At 41.3% G+C, this 16,134-nt stretch overlaps 1 protein-coding gene and 1 long non-coding RNA gene across 6 annotated transcripts in view; one reads left to right on the top strand and one right to left on the bottom strand.

Annotated features, from left to right (window-relative positions):
* zer1 (zyg-11 related, cell cycle regulator) overlaps window positions 1-13,541 on the top strand; it is a 41,939-nt gene extending 28,398 nt beyond the window's left edge. For 4 of the 5 annotated variants that reach the window (XM_072240372.1, XM_072240373.1, XM_072240370.1 and 1 more), the window contains 7 exons: window positions 2,813-2,854; window positions 4,288-4,407; window positions 4,908-5,023; window positions 7,792-7,980; window positions 9,199-9,296; window positions 10,263-10,365; window positions 11,803-13,533. In XM_072240372.1, coding sequence (XP_072096473.1) covers window positions 2,813-2,854; window positions 4,288-4,407; window positions 4,908-5,023; window positions 7,792-7,980; window positions 9,199-9,296; window positions 10,263-10,365; window positions 11,803-11,860 — 726 coding nt within the window. In that variant the 3' untranslated portion in view covers window positions 11,861-13,533. Of the gene's footprint in view, window positions 1-2,812; window positions 2,855-4,287; window positions 4,408-4,907; window positions 5,024-7,791; window positions 7,981-9,198; window positions 9,297-10,262; window positions 10,366-11,802 lie in introns of all 5 variants that reach the window. The other variant, XM_072240374.1, reaches the window with a different exon arrangement.
* LOC140186293 (uncharacterized) overlaps window positions 5,859-16,134 on the bottom strand; it is a 26,554-nt gene continuing 16,278 nt past the window's right edge. Inside the window, exon 3 of the long non-coding RNA XR_011882832.1 lies at window positions 5,859-7,944. This is a non-coding gene — a long non-coding RNA (uncharacterized lncRNA). The remainder of the gene's footprint in view (window positions 7,945-16,134) is intronic.

The raw sequence follows: 16,134 nt of genomic DNA, 5'->3' as shown, positions 1-16,134 counted from the left end.
TCCCCCAGCTCCCCCTCCCACGCATATGCAGCAGCAAAGTGACAACACCCCCACCAGCAAAAAATCATCTGCACCCTCCACTGAGCATTCAAGCGTGCAGCAAAGCATCAATAAACTTAGAGACGCAGTACCCCAAAGTCTACTTGTTCATCCGGTAATTCGACATTCCACAGGGTCAGTCTCTCCCTCTCCCTCTCCCTCTCCCTCTCCCTCTCCCTCTCCCTCTCCCTCTCCCTCTCCCTCTCCCTCTCCCCCTCCCCCTCCCCCTCCCCCTCCCCCTCCCCCTCCCCCTCCCCCTCCCCCTCCCCCTCCCCCTCCCCCGTCTTCCAGGCCGCGTATTACTTTACAAAATAATAAAACAGAGACTATTGTACTATGATGTGTGTTCTCCTGTTGTACGGAGATGAACTGTTGTATATGCTTATTGCATTTGGTAGGAAAGATTTTCTGTGACAATCCTTGTGACAGCGGATCTGAATGAGGCTGTTTGAAAGGGTGCTCCACTGCTTATTCAGTAGGTCATGGAGACGATGTGCCTGATTATCCATAATGAATAACAGTTTGTTTAGTGACCTCCTCTCCACCTCTAACTCAAATGAGTCCGGGTTGTAGCCAAGGACAGATCCAGTCTTTTTGATGAGTTCACTTAGTCTTTTTGCATCACCAGCAAAAAATGCTGATTGCCCAACATAAAGCAGCAAAGAAAACTGCGCTCGCTACAACAGACTGGTCAAAGGTCTCCAACATTCTGCTGTCCACATTGAAGGATCTCAGCTTCCTTAGAAAATAGAGTCTGCTCATCCCTTTCTTGTAAACAGCCTTGGTGTTGGTTTTCCAGTCAAGTCTGTTATCGAGGTGAACACCCAAGTATTTGTACTCCTCCACCACTGCAACTTCTTCTCCCAGAATGTATCCGGGGCTTGTCACAGTCCTCTTCCTCCTAAAATCAATCACCATCTCCTGGTTTTGGCCACATTTAGGAGCAAGTGGTTCCTCCCGCACCTCTCCACAAACTTGTCCACCGATCCTCTGACTCCTGCCCATCTCTGATACACCCAACCACCGCAGAGACATCAGAAAACTTCTGCAAGTGACGAGACTCAGATTTGTACTGAAAGTCTGAGGTGTACAATGTGAACAGAAACAGACACAGGACAGTCTCTTGTGGGGCTCCAGTGCCACTCACCACCATCTCAGACAGAGAACTACCCAGCCGTACAAACTGGGGTCTATCTGTCAGGTTGTCAGTAATCCAGGAGATAGTGGGTTTGTCTACGCCCATCCTTTGCAGCTTCTCACTCAGAAGAAATGGCTGGATTGTATTGAAGACACAAGAGAAATCCAAAAAGTAAAAGTGATTCTCACAATGCCACCAGATTCATCCAGGCATCATCACAAGAAGTTGTATTTGCCCCAAAGTAAAATATTGGCAAAATGTTACTCTTATTAAAAAATGCACCAGCCAATTTATGAAGAGGAAGCTCATACAAGTGACAATCCATTTCTGAGCATACTTTGTGATTAGGCAGAGTCACCCGCTTTTCCACTGTAAACATTTGTAGCTTCTTGCAAGTTTGTTTAGCAGAAGTTTAAAAAAAAGTCTTTCCTCACAACTTATTAAGAATCAACTTTTGAAATTACTTTCTATAGCTTCCTGCAGGCTTTTCATGAAATGAAATGCACTCAGTAGCCAGTTTATTAGGTATACCAGTGCACCTGCTCGTTAATGCAAATATCTAATCAGCCAATCATGTGGCAGCAACTCAATGCATAAAAGCATGCAGACATGGTCAAGGGGTTCAGTTGTTGTTCAGACCAAACATCAGAAAGGGGAAGAAATGTGATCTAAATGATGTTGACAGTGGAATGATTGATGGTGCCAGATGGGGTGGTTTCAGTATCTTGGAAATTGCTGATTTCCCAGGATTTGCATGCATATAAGTTTCTAGAGCAGAGGTTCCTAGCCTTTTTTAAGACATGGAAGCAAGGAGTCCATAGACCCCGGGTTGGGAACCCCTGCTCTAGAGTCTACACGGAAAAACATCTAGTGAGCGGCAGTTCTGTGGGCGAAAATGCCTTTTAAATGAGGGAGGTCAGAGGAGAACAGCCAGACTGGTTCAAGCTGACAGGAAGGCAACAATAACACAAATAATCATGTGTTACAACAGTGGTGTACAAAAGAACATTAAACCTTGAAGTGGATAGGCTACAAGCAGCAGAAGACTTTGAACATGAACTCGATGTCCAATTTATAGGTACAGGAGGTACCTAATAGAGTGGCTACCTAGTATACAATCTACAGTCAATGCTTTGGTACTCCTATTGAACACAGTTGAACAGTTTGGTATGTTGGGGCTAGAGTTTAATGGTTAATTTAATCTCATTTTAGATTAACAAGATTTGTCTGTGTAGAAAGCACAATCAGATTCATTAGAACATTTAGAAAGTTTTTGACATCAACGGAACTTGCTAACTTCCTTTTCACGTAGTGTGTTGAAATAACTATTGAGTTTAGATTTGAGGGTCTCTCTAAGGTACTACTTTCAACTACACAATTAGGGAGTTTGTTCCATGTGTCCACATCTCACTGTGTAAGAGCTGCTTCCTGATGTTAGTCTGAAATCTCCCTTTTACCATTCTCCACCTATGGCCTGTGTCCTTGATGATGGGTACATTTTGAAGTCGCAGTGTTTTTCTAATTCAAGACCCCGCCCCCCCTCCCCCATTGTGTATTTATATCCAACATGTTCAAATATGTTTTACATTGGACCTTGTGGATTGTGTTTCTGACCAGTTTTAATCCATGTTGCAGACAATGCTGAAATTGATTCAAAAGAAACTGGCGGACAAAGTGGTAAGTTAAAGAAAAAACGTAATTCTTAATATTCCAAAGCATTTTACAGCTAATTAAATCACACTTATAATGTAGGGAAACAGACTATTTGCACGCAGGAAGATTTAACTGAAATCTAAGATCGGGTTATCTGTTTAGTAAGGGATAATTGTTCAGTTTGCCAGGAAGAATTATCATGCATGTTTTCAATATAGTACCGTAAAATCTTTATCATCCATCTCATGTTAAAGCCTCGACCTACTGACGGGTTCCTCTGATAGCATAGGGTCTTTTAAGAGACTCTTAGATAGGTACATGGAGCTTAGAAAAATAGAGGGCTTTGCAGTAGGGAAATTCTAGGCAGTTTCTAGAGTAGGTTACATGGTTGGCACGACATTGTGGGTCGAAGGGCCTGTAATGTGCTGTAGATTTCTATGTATGTCAGATGATCTTCGGAAAAATGCGGTGAACAAATGACATGCCACGTAATGAAATATTATACAGTATAATAAGTTAGCTTAAGTTTGAAAGCCCTGTCCGTCTTGCTGGGTCTGTCCTACTTTGATAATAAACTTACATTGAATTTGGAATTCACCTCATTTTGCTGCCATTTTCCCATTATCATCATCATTAGTGCAAGTAACTCTCCAATGAGGATTCCAAGAATTATGCAGGTGAATACCACGATTGAAAGGGTTTTCTAGCACCTCTACAGTAATTGGCCTTGTTTTAAACTTTTTTTCCTCAGGAGAATGCTGGCAATTAACTGCTGTTTGTTGGACCTTGTAATTTCTTGCCCCTAAGTGCATGGCGTTCACTTTCAACTGTACAAAACGACGATGGTTGATCTCTTTTAAGGTGCCATCTCACTCAGCTATAAGTTTGACAGATGAAATTGTTCATTTCCTAGGTTGCATAGCAGTGGCAAACCAAGCTCAAATGACACAGCTGATCATTGCAACTCAGCAAGTCAGAGGAGAACAAAATTGATCGAAAAACTGTTTAGATTCCCATGGGAAATTGCAAACTTGGGCCAAAGTTAAGTGAGGAGAGGATAGACTTGATCTGTTTATCCATCCCTCATATTTGCTGAACCCCAAGCTCACTTGCATTTCGACATGGACCTCAGTCAAAATTCAGAATAGCTCCTGGTGTGTTATTACGTGCCTTTGCCTTGTGGTCACCTCCTGAGTCTGACAGGTCAGGTAACATATGTGGAAAGGGAAACAAAGTTAAAACTCCAGAACAGTGGAATGCCGACTGTTTCTTTCTCCATGGACAATACCAGATCTGGTATGTGTTTTTGATATTTTAATTGAAGATCTTAGGCTTTAGAGAATTTTCCTTTTACTTCTGTGCAATCTTAAACCACTTTGTATAATATTCTGCTCTTTTGTGAGCTAGAAGTTAAATGTGAAATATTTCTAACATATTCCATTTGCATTTCTGTGCAGTGTGATCAAGTGATGGAGTTTTCATGGAGTGCCCTGTGGAACATTACAGATGAGACTCCTGACAACTGTGAGATGTTCCTAAACTGCAATGGAATGAAGTTGTTTCTTGAGTGTTTGAATGTAAGTTCCCTAGAGGGTATGTACCTTTACTTGTTCAGTGTGCATTTTAAGGTAAAATGATCCTGAAGTGATCTTGTGCCTCTGTATGAATAGTAGCACAATTGGCCAATTAAATATGAGTGGGATTCCATATAGTTTTCACTTACTTGAAGTCTATGGGGCACTCACCTTATGGCTCGTGCAGGATAATGGCAGGGCAAAGAGGTGCCGCCTGTCTGGATGTCCAATTATAGTTGGCTTTGAGAATCCAAATTCTGCCAAGGCTGGCTGTGGGACCAAAATTTACTCTTGGCGGAGAAGTGGCCTTCAATGTAATACTGGGTCCTTAAGAACATAGCTGCAGGGGCCTGTAATAGACTAGAAGAGAACCAAGATGAGGGGTAAATCTGGGAGGCCTCATCCTCGCTAGCATGTCTGTCCACGATAGTAAAGGCAGGTGAGACCACTGGATGATTATCCATTTAATGCATCCTACTTTTCTCTTCATCCTTTAATCCCAGGAATTCCAAGGAAAACAAGAATTACACCGGAACATGCTTGGACTCTTGGGAAACGTTGCTGAGGTCAAACACCTTCGGCCATACCTCATGACCACACAGTTCATCAGTGTCTTCAGGTCAGTTTTGAATATGGAATAAATAATTTATTTACAATTCTAGAGGTTATTTCAGTTAGTTCCATTTTCCTCAATCCTTTCCACACCCCTTCCCCACTGACATAATCACTGTTAATGCCATCTTCACTAAAGTACCTCCTTTATTATTAAAATACATTATTTTTCACCCAGTTGTGTAAAGGTATAGCCTCCTCCTCCACCACTGATGTAACTTCTGGCATTATCCATACACCTCTTCCCAGAAGCTCGGCTACTAGTTTGTGCAACTACAATGGAGCTGTTTTAGCCCTACAATAATTCGGATAAATCTGAATTTTTGTACTCTCTCCAAGGCCAGTTTATCACTGGATCATTCAGCAAAGGAGAGGCCATTCAGTTCATGCTAACCAGCATTGACTCTTTGAAAGAGTTATCCAATTATTCCTCCTTCCCTACTCATTTCCCATGGTCTACTAATTTTGACTGAAATATTCACAGGCATGTACCACATGAAGGTTAATATTGAATCTATCATAACTTCAAGTGGTCCATTCCAGATTATAACTCATGGCAACAAATATCCTCTTCTCCCTTTTTTTTTTAGCAGTTACCTTCTATCTGTAACCTTGGTTACTGACTGCCCTGCCAGTAGGAAGTTTTCCTCCTTACTTGCTGTATTAAAATCTATTCGTGGCTTTTGAGCACTTCTTCTAAAGCACTTTGAAACCTGTCAAGGGGTGAGGAGACAATTCTCACCTTCTACAATCTTTCACATAACTAATTAGATTGACATTTTCCATATTCATTTGCTACAGTCCTACCTGTGTTGTGAGCTCATTGTATTAGAATTAATTCAGAAGTGCAACTGGTCCAATCCATTTGTTCCTTCATTGGTGGACCTGAGCTGCTTCTGCATTTGTTCTTTTCTCTACGCAGTGGCCGCTTTATTAGGTACACTTGTACACCTTGCTCACTAATGCAAATATCTAATTAACTAATCATGTGGCAGAACTCAATACATAAAAGCATGCAGACATGGTCAAGAGGTTCAGTTGTTGTTCAGACCAGACATCAGTATGGGTTAGAAGTGACTTTGACCATGGAATGATTTTTGGTGCCAGACGGGGTGGTTTGAGTATCTCAAACTGCTGATCTCGTAGGATTTTCACGCACAACAGAATTTAGAGTTTACAGAGAATAGTGAAAAAAACAAAAAAAATCCAGAGAGGGTCAGTTCTGTGTGCAATTAACCACCTTGTTAATGTGAGAGGTGAAAGAAGAATGGCCAGACTGTTTCAAGCTGACAGGAAGGTGACAGCAACTCAAATCGCCATGCATTACACCAGTTTTGTGCAGAAGAGCATCTGTGAATGCACAACATATTGAATCTTGAAGTGGATTGACTACAGCAATAGAACACCACATACACACACTCAGTGGCGACTTTATTAGGTAATTTGAGCCTACAACATCTGTCAGGAAGCTAATGTGATCAGATCAGTTTATTTTCTGCAGCCAGCTGTGCTGACTTACTATTGTTAACCCAATGCCAGGCAAATTTTATTAAAATGTTCCAAGGATATATTGGCCTTGGAGGGAGTACAAAGGTCAGATTTATTAGAATGATTGTAGGGTTAAAACAGTCAAATTGTAGTTGCATAAACAAGCCTTGTATTTACTTGAGTGTAGGGGGATGCATGAGCATACCAGTTTTTAAGTGTAGCAGATGGTTAAATGAGAAAGTCCACAGAAGAGTGAAAGAGAATCTATCTCCTCTGCTGGGAGGCACCCACAGCAAGAACTTAAAATTAAAGTTGGAGTGATGTCAGGAATTTTAGTTGCACGAAGACTAATGGAAATGTGGAATTGTGTCAATCAGAAAGCTTTTGCGGTTAAAAGTAGATTGAGCATTTCAGAACTGAATTTGATGGATCTTCAATTTGGATCCAAGGCATGCATGTAGTATTAAGAAATAAACTTTCCATGACCAACAGAAAGGCAAGATGTACTGCATTGTTGCTCTGTGTTTTGCTTTATCACACAATCATAACTACTCCAACAAAAAAATCAAAAAAATTAGGAAAGAGATCAAGACTTGGAGAGAGGTGCAGAGGAAATTTAACTAACTAGCACTAGGGATGAACAGTTAGGGTGAGAGACTAGAGATGTTGGGATTGTTCTCCTTAGAGCAGAGTGATACATCACAAATAATGTATTGAGCCATTCAATATTATGAAGGGCTTTGATAATAATTGAAAGAGAGAAATACTTTCCACTTATAGGAGAGTGGCAGCCAGAGGATGCAGATTTAAACTAATTTTTAAATATCTAATGGTGAAAGTAGAAGTATTTTCTTTGATTATTTGAGATTATCATCAGTGCAGCCCAAAATGATGAATACACAAATTCAGAAGAAATTTTCAAATAAAATATGTTCAAGGGAAATTATTCATAGAATAATGGATTTTCAAAGAACTGCTGCATTGTAATTATTTTCTTCTATGAAAAAAGGGGGGAAATAGTGAACAAACATTATCCTCCGTTATGTTGAGTTAATCCCATTAACCTCGTTGTTACCAGCAAGAAAATGCGAAGAATCATCAAATACTGAAATTAACATGTTATTTATTCCTAGATCTTGCTATAAAAAGCATCTCCTTGTCCTTGTCAGCATATTTCTAGTAAGGAAGGTAGACATAGTAACACCAGTTCCTTTCTGTGTAAGCTCTCCTTTTCTCCTCTCCCACACACACAAAAAACGTGGATTTTATTTTATGGTTCTTTTACAGCCGTCTCTTAGAAAGCAATGCAGATGGGATTGAGGTGTCGTACAATGCCTGTGGGGTTCTGTCACATATCATATTTGATGGAGATAAGGCCTGGACCATCGCAGAACCTCGTCGGGTTGATGTGATGGATCGGATGTGGCGAGCAATCTCCAGCTGGGATAAAAATTCAAGAAGAAACATTAATTACAGGTGAGAAGTGGAAAAATTCACTGTGGCATGATATTATGAACTGAGCATGGGAATGGGAAGGCGTGTGAGGAAAGGTGGGATTGTGTGATTTTTTTTTTTTACTTTGTGATTAATTTAAGACAATACTGCTATGCTGGCCGATAGGATACTTTTGGGTAGTGATGGATTGCCTTGGCCAGTGGGGGTGGGGGGTATGTACTTTGGCCAGTGAATGGTGTGTACTCGAGCTATGTACTGTTGGTACTTCGTGTTAACGGCAAGAGATGTTTTGGCCACTGGAATGTGTTTTAGGTCACATTTTTGGGTGCTTTGATTTGGCTAAGTATGCATTTTGGCTTGTGGGCTGCTATATTCCAGTGACAGACATTGTGCTCAATATCAACAGGGCCAGAGTTTTAATAAGTGACCATACGACATAGTAGCAGAATTAGGCCATTCAGCCCATCGAGTCTGCTCTGCCATTCCATCAGGGCTGATGCCAGATCCCACTCAACCCCATACCCCTGCCTCCTCGCCATTTTCTTTGATGCCCTGACCGATCAGGAAGCTATCAACTTCTGCTTTAAATATACCCACGGACTTGGCCTCCACTGCAGTCTGTGGCAGAGCATTCCACAGATTTACTACTCTGTGGCTAAAAAAAATTCCTCCTTGCCTCTGTTCTAAAGGGTCACCCCTCAATTTTGAGGCTGTGCCCTCTAGTTCTGGACACCCCCACCATAGGAACCATCCTCTCCACATCTACCCTATCTAGTCCTTTCAACATTCAGTAGGTTTCAATGAGGTCCCTCCCCTCCTCCCAAACATTCTTCTAAATTCTAGTGAGTACAGGCCCAAAGCTGCCAAACACTCCTCAAACGTTAGCCCTTTCATTCCCAGAATCATCCTCATGAACCTCCTCTGGACTCTCCAATGACAACACATCCTTTCTGAGATATGGAGCCCAAAACTGTTGATGGTACTCTTAAGTGCAGCCTGACTAGTGTCTTATAAAGCCTCAGCATTATCTCCTTTTATACTCTATTCCCCTTGAAATAAATGGCAACATTATATTTGCCTTCTTTACCATAGACTCAACCTATGACTTTTAGCTTTCCCGTGTGCTGCTAGCTGCAGAGCTAGTGATGAAATAGTTGGCCAGTGGTAGAGTGTTTAGGCCAGCAGTGGTTTTCTAAGCATAGGGCCTTTGAACTGCTACTCGTTTCTTCCTTCCTGCAGATCATTTGAGCCAATCTTGCGCCTTCTTCCTCAGCAAGTGGCTCCAGTCAGCCAGCACTGGGCAACCTGGGCACTCTTTAACCTTACATCAGTCTATCGTAAGTACTGTTTAATAATGTGTCTCTAACATTCATTGCAAAGGACTGATAATTAAACTCATATCCATAGTGGGATTTGTTATTCCACTGTTCTGACGTACCAGTCTAGAAAGATCATCACTGCAATACTGTGCCCCTGCATTTCAGAGCTTATTAATTCTTTATCCTAGTTTTAAAATCTTCCCATAGCCATAACCATTACAAAATCTGTAACCTCCTTAACCAATACAACCCTCTGAGATTTCTTCATTGCTCGAATTCCAGCTGCTTATACATTACTGATGTTGTCCATTCTACCACTGGCAGTTGTCTAATCGTTAAGCTCTGAAATTCTATCAAAAAACTCCCAACTCTCGCGCGTCCATCAAAATGTTTCTTAAAACCGATTTTACTGAACATTTCCTTTGAAGTAACTCTTTGTCAGATAACATTTTAAAATGATATAAATATTAAGATTAAAGCACATAATACATACACCATGCCAGACTGGACAGTGTTCCTAAAGTGGAACATATTTGTGAAATGATACAGCACAGCAGGATGTCGATTTTGACCCGTCGCACCTATGCTGGTGTTATTGAATAATTTGAGTTCCTTGGCAACTTCACTCATGGTGCTGGAATTGGAAATTACCATTATTTGGCTAACTGCCCAGTATCACTCTGTGCTGGGAAAATTGGTCTATGGTACTATCAGACTAATGTGCCCTGCAAGAAAATCAGAAAGGAGGGGAGGAAACAAATTCAACTGTCAGTGCCACTTCTAACTTCCCTCACCCTTCCCGCTCCCCTGGCCATCCGTTCCCCTATCCAAGGTGTTAAATTTGAAACGTTAGGTGTTCGGGAATAATGACTTTTATTTTTAAAAGCTTGCTGTTAGAAATAAAATGTTGAACCAGAAAATGAGATGTTGTATATGAGCTGAAAGCAGTCTGTGAACCTAACACTGAATAACTTAAATCTTCAGCTGAGAAATACTGTACGTTGTTGATAAAAGAGAATGGAATTGAATTGCTGAAGGGAGTGATCGAGAGTGACACAGCTAGATCAGAGACCAAAGACATGGCAGAGTAAGTAATACTCTCAAAGGCAGGACTGTGTGTCCCATTCAGAGAACTTTGAGCCTGAGGTGATGTAGGAAGGCTGAAATGCAGACAAGGTTTCAATCTGATGTTCTCATTGTTTCAGAGTGCAGCGGTTCGACTTTTAACGTTACACCAGAAAGTGACACCGTAGAATCATAGGGCAGATCTTGCACTAGTTGCTCCAAGGATCCAAACTCACATAAGTTGAGCCATAGCGAAACACCAGAGAAAGGTTAAGCACATAAAACTGTCTGCAAATTGGCAGTCATTGTCACTGTTATTGGGTGGCACGGTAGCTTAGTGGTTGACATGGCGCTTTGTAGTGCCAGCGATCATCGATCAGGGTTCAGTTCCTTCCACTGTCTGTAGGAGTTTGTACATTCTCCCGTGACCCTATGGGTTTCCTCCGAGTGCTCCAGTTTCTTCCCACATTCCAAAGACGTACGGTTACCATCAGTGAGTTGCGGCTTGTTTGACGTCGGAAGTGTGGCGACACTAACTGTTAGTCCTGACAAAGGGTCTCAGCCTGAAACGACGACTGTGCTTCTTCCTAGAGATGCTGCCTGGCCTGCTGCGTTCACCAGCAACTTTGATGTGTGTTGCTTGAATTTCCAGCATCTGCAGAATTCTTCTTGTTTGCTAATCTTTATAATGTCTTTATCACATTCAGACTAGACACCATTTAAAATATTAAAGCTACTGGCAGCTTCTCGGTCCCTGGCAATCTGGTCACTAAACACAGCCAGGATCTTTTCCGCATTTCCAAAGCTTATGCATTTCGCATGGACAGCTTTATTTCAAAATAGTATCATCTGCAATCATCAAGCCTAAAATGGGGACTCTGAAAGTTCCATGATGGGTATTTGTTCAGCCTCTCCCCCACAAGAACACAAAATAAGATATTCTTGGACTAGTTGAGCAATGAGAGGATAGGAGTGCCGCTAAATATGGTAGGGAGCAGTTTAGCAGCTGGATTGAAGTGATAGGAACATAATTGTATTTCCTCTGTGTTCTGTTAACTTGAGTGTTTGATCTTTTCAGCTTACAAAAATTGGCAGTGGGCATTACCCTGGGTGTAGAAGACAGACCTCCTCTTGATGAAGCATTCTTGATGGGATCAATAAAGTATCTATCTATCAGTTCTTATGATAAAACAGAAAGTGCTGAAATACTCAGCAGGTCTAATTGAACTGTTCCAGACCAGAAGCGTTAACTGTTTCTCTTTCCATAGATGCTGCCTAAGCGGCTGAGTCTTCCCAGCACTTTCTCTTTTTATTTCCAATTTCTGGCATCTGCAGATTTCTACTTTTATTGTGCTCTTTCCAATTTCAAATGATGTCATTCAACTTTGATTAAAAACAAAATAATTAAGATACTAATCTCTTTTAAAGTGATTACTCTTTTTATTTCTCTAATCCACAGAGAGGTCATTAAATTCTGTGAGAACTTTAAAGAGGAGCGGATGGACACATCGAGTTAAAGGCTGAAGATAAGCTATTACCGACTGTCACTATTTCCTGTCAGGCGTGGAGTCTAAGTAAACACTGAGGAACTTTAATGTCCTGCTACAATAATGCATCAGATGCATTATAGGGAAGAACCTCTGTGCATGACGTGGTGTCAAGATGACACGCAGCAGAATCATTTGGTGTTGCACAAGAAAATGTTAATTCATGTAATTTTTTATTGGATAAGGAATTAGCGTTTTCTCCCACTTTAACCCTTCTACCTTCTTAATTTTTAATCTCTTCTCATTGCCTTTTGAGTCTCATTTCCACCCCCCCCCCCAACCCTGGCGTTCCAGCTGTATTCTCTCTCACTGTCTCTCTCACTCTCTCTCTCTCTCTCTCTCTCTCTCTCTCTCTCTCTCTCTCCCCCCCCCCTTTCTATCTCTCCTTGTCCTTCCTTTTCATGTTTCTTTTGTAAATTGTGCTTCCATGGTTAGTCTTGAAATTTTTTGATTGTGAAATCTCTTGGGCTGTGCCAGTTAATCAAATGTCAACGGTTAGAAACAAATTCAATGGATATAAACTTTTAAGAAAAATAAGGAGTAATTAATAAATGATTTGTTGTTGAGGCACTTGTTCCTGTAGATGTGCTGATCCTTAGTTCTTGATCCACAACTGATGATATGTTAACAAGCTTGTGAGCTTAGTCTTTAAGGCAGCACCAAAGTTGTTAGTTTCCAGTTCTATAATAACTTAACATAATAACTAAATGACAGCTATTGATAAAATAATAACTATGATAGCTTCCACTTAAAATGTTTTTTACTTCCAGTTTTAATTATAAACGATGTTCTCAGTGGGCCTGCAATATTAATACAGTGTAATTATATCAGGAATAATATGGTGATATGATATCAAGCAAGTTAGGTAGTTCTATTGGAAACTGAGTATTTAGGGTTACACTCATAATTAATTATGGGTAGTTTGATTGATGTGTAAGTAATCTTTGAGTTGATTTAGGTATATATTTTGGCTTTTTAAATTAAAATAATTCTTTACATTCTGGATATGCCAAAACAAATTGAGAATCAACTGTTGGTTTGTGCCTTTTGTTCATCCCCAGTCACCTGCCCTCCTCCTCCTTCTCCTCCCAAGTTACCTCGATTCAATCTGAGTTTGGAAGGAGTGATGAGAAGTTGAGGGAAAGCTGACGTTCTTTCTTTTGGTGATCTGATCAGTACAACTTATCTAATTTGATGAATCAGTGACTCATAGAAAGCTTGTCAAATTTTACGTCAGGGTGGATCCAGATGATGTATTACTGGCATGTATCAACCCCACAGCTGTGCATCTGTTGTTGGCCAAATCTCACTCCTGAGGCTGTTGCAGTCACACTTTAGGTATTCCATGAAGTGGCAGCTTCTGTGTTTTTAACACACAACAAAGATAAAGAGCCAATGCACCTACTGCTGGTACATTCAGTATCTACAATGGACAACCAGCATCAAAACAGACACGGTATTTGTATTAACCATCTAGTTGTTGTACATATTCTAATTTTTGTGTGAATCATTTAAAGCTTACTTTGTTTCTGAGTTTGTATTGTTATCACCTGATCTAAAAGTACCTGAGAGAGTACAACATTGAACAGCTGGACAGGTGCACCTTGGGGATCCTTCTGTTATTAAGCATTCAAGGTATATTTATTATCAAAGGATGTATAAATTATACAACCTTGAGATTTGTTTGCTCACGGGTAGCCACAAAGCATGAAAACCGAAATAATCCAATTAAAGAAAAAACTAAAAGACCAACACCCAATGCACAAGAGAAAGGGGGAAAAGGCAAATAAAAAACACAAATCATGCAAACAATTGAAGCGAATAAAAACATTTCAAATCAAAATGAGCCTTCAGATCCTCAGCCCAGAGTAGGCCCAAAGCCTTGGTATCAGTTCATCATATTAATGGGCGTGGAACACAGCAGCCAGGGTAGTCTTCATTGCCTCAGTGCCATGGAGAGAGGAGTGACCATTGAGGAGAGCGAACGAAATTGGCTCTCACCTCTGATCTGGGTCAGCATTTACATAGTCTAAACAGGGAATCATGCTTCACACTAGGACCCGGCTGCTGCAAAGGGCTCCAGGCCTATGATCCGCCGCCCAGTGACTTGCTCCGGGCCCAGATGTCTCCGCTCAGCCCGATACAACTCTCAAGTGCTTCAGATCAGCTCGGTGCCCAGAGTAATCCAATTTCACACCTGGGCCAGTTGTCCGGGGCCAGAACTCCACTGCCCCGACCGCTCCTCTCCAAAAGGCTCAGTCCATCTGCATCAATTCTGCAACACACCATCTCGAGTCACCCCCCGAACGCGCCTTGCCGTCACTGGCCCCTTCTGTCTTTGTGGCGATAATTTAACGCAATTAACCTAAGAAAAGGTGTTTTTAATGATGTTTGTAGTCAATTTTCTCACCGTTTGAACTACCAGTGAGCTGTTGTGCACGTTTGTAGCGCCATCTTAACTGGAAGCAGGTAATGGCAGGAAAATATTTGTTACAGTTGTGAGAAAAGTGCACTCCAGTATTCCAGAAGTTGAGACTGTTGTACATAAGAATCAACTTGCCACACCCCGGAAAAAGATTAGGCATTGTCTTGAAGTAAAAGTGACTTACTTCCACTCCATTTGTGCCAGATTTCGGAGTGCTTCCAATGACTGGACATGAGTTGCAAACACAATTTTCCCTTGAATGGCCAAGATTGTGTCAGTGCAGTGAGTGTAACGTCATCAAAGTGCGGTAATGAAAAGAGCTCCTACTCCACTTTGTCTGGTCATAGAGTCATAGAATACTCCATTTGGCCCATCTAGCCGGTGCTGAACCATTAATCTGCCGAGTCCCATCGACCTGCAGCAGGACCATAGCCCTCCCAACCATGCACCTGCACCTATTCAAATGTTGAAATGGAACACACATTCACCACTTGCGCTGGCAGCTCATTCCACACTCACACCACCCTCTGAAGAAGTTACCCCTCATATTCCCTTAAACACTTCACCTTTCATCCTTAACCCTACCTGTAGAAAAGGCCTGCTTGCGTTTACCCTATCTATATGCTTCATAATTTTGTATACCTTATCAAATCCTCACTCAGTCCTCTACATTCTAGGGAATAAAGTACTAATCTAGTGAGCCTTTCCCTATAACTCAGTTCTTTAAGTCCAGCCACATCCTTGTAAACTTTCTCTGCACTCTTTCAATCTTAATTACATCTTTCAATCTTAATTACATCTTTCCTGTAGGTAGGTGACTAAAACTGTGCACACCACTCCAAATTAGGCCTCACCAACATCTTATACAATTTTAACATAACATCCCACTTCCTATACATTAAAGGTCAATGTGCCAAAAGCTTTATTTACAACCCTATCTACCTATGATGCCACTTTTAAGGAATTACAGATCTGTATTCCCAAATTCCTCTGTTCTACCACACTCCTCAGTGCCCAACTGCTCACTGTGTAAGGCCTACCATGGTTGGTCCTCCCAAAGTGCAACAGCTCACACTTGCCTGCATTAAATTCCATCTGCCATTTTCTAGCTGGTCCAGATCCCACTCCAAGATTTGTTAGTCGTCCTCGATGTCCATTACACCCCCGATCTTAGTATCATCTGCAAATTTGCTGATCCAGTTCAACTTATTATCATCCAGATCATTGATATGACAAACAACAGTGGACCCAGCACCATTCCCGGTGGCACACCACAGGCCTCCAGGCAGAGATGCAACCATCTGCTACAACTCTCTGGCTTCTTCTGCAAAGCCAATATCTAATCCAATTTACTACCTTATCTTGAATGTAAAGCAAACTCCCATGTGGGACCTTGTCAAAGGCCTTTCTAAAGTCCATGCAGACAATATCCAGTGCCATGCCTTCATCACCTTTCCTGGTAATTTCCTTGAAAAACTATAAATTGGTTAGACATGGCCTACTACCTACAAAGCCATGTTGACTATCCCTAATCAGACCCTGTCTATCCAAATAGTTATAAATCTGGTTCACTTAAGTTGATGGAGAAGCCACATATTTTCAAGAATATTCTTAAAGCTTCCTTGAATATGTGTAGCATCTCCATCAACTTATATATCCTATCCCTTACCATGGACCAAAGCCTCGGACCTGGAGATGTTGGCCTGACAGAGAATGCTGACATTGGTTTGTTTCTAAATTTGATGGAATTTGCAGTGATCGCACAGCACAGTTGTGTGCTACTCTGTTGAAGAAAAGAGTATTTGCTGTGGCTCATTTA

Source organism: Mobula birostris, chromosome 22 (genome assembly GCF_030028105.1).
Source record: "Mobula birostris isolate sMobBir1 chromosome 22, sMobBir1.hap1, whole genome shotgun sequence".
Classification (NCBI taxonomy): Eukaryota; Metazoa; Chordata; class Chondrichthyes; order Myliobatiformes; family Myliobatidae; genus Mobula; species Mobula birostris.
Note: the sequence above shows the minus strand (reverse complement) of the source record. Positions and strands in the feature narration are given on the sequence as shown.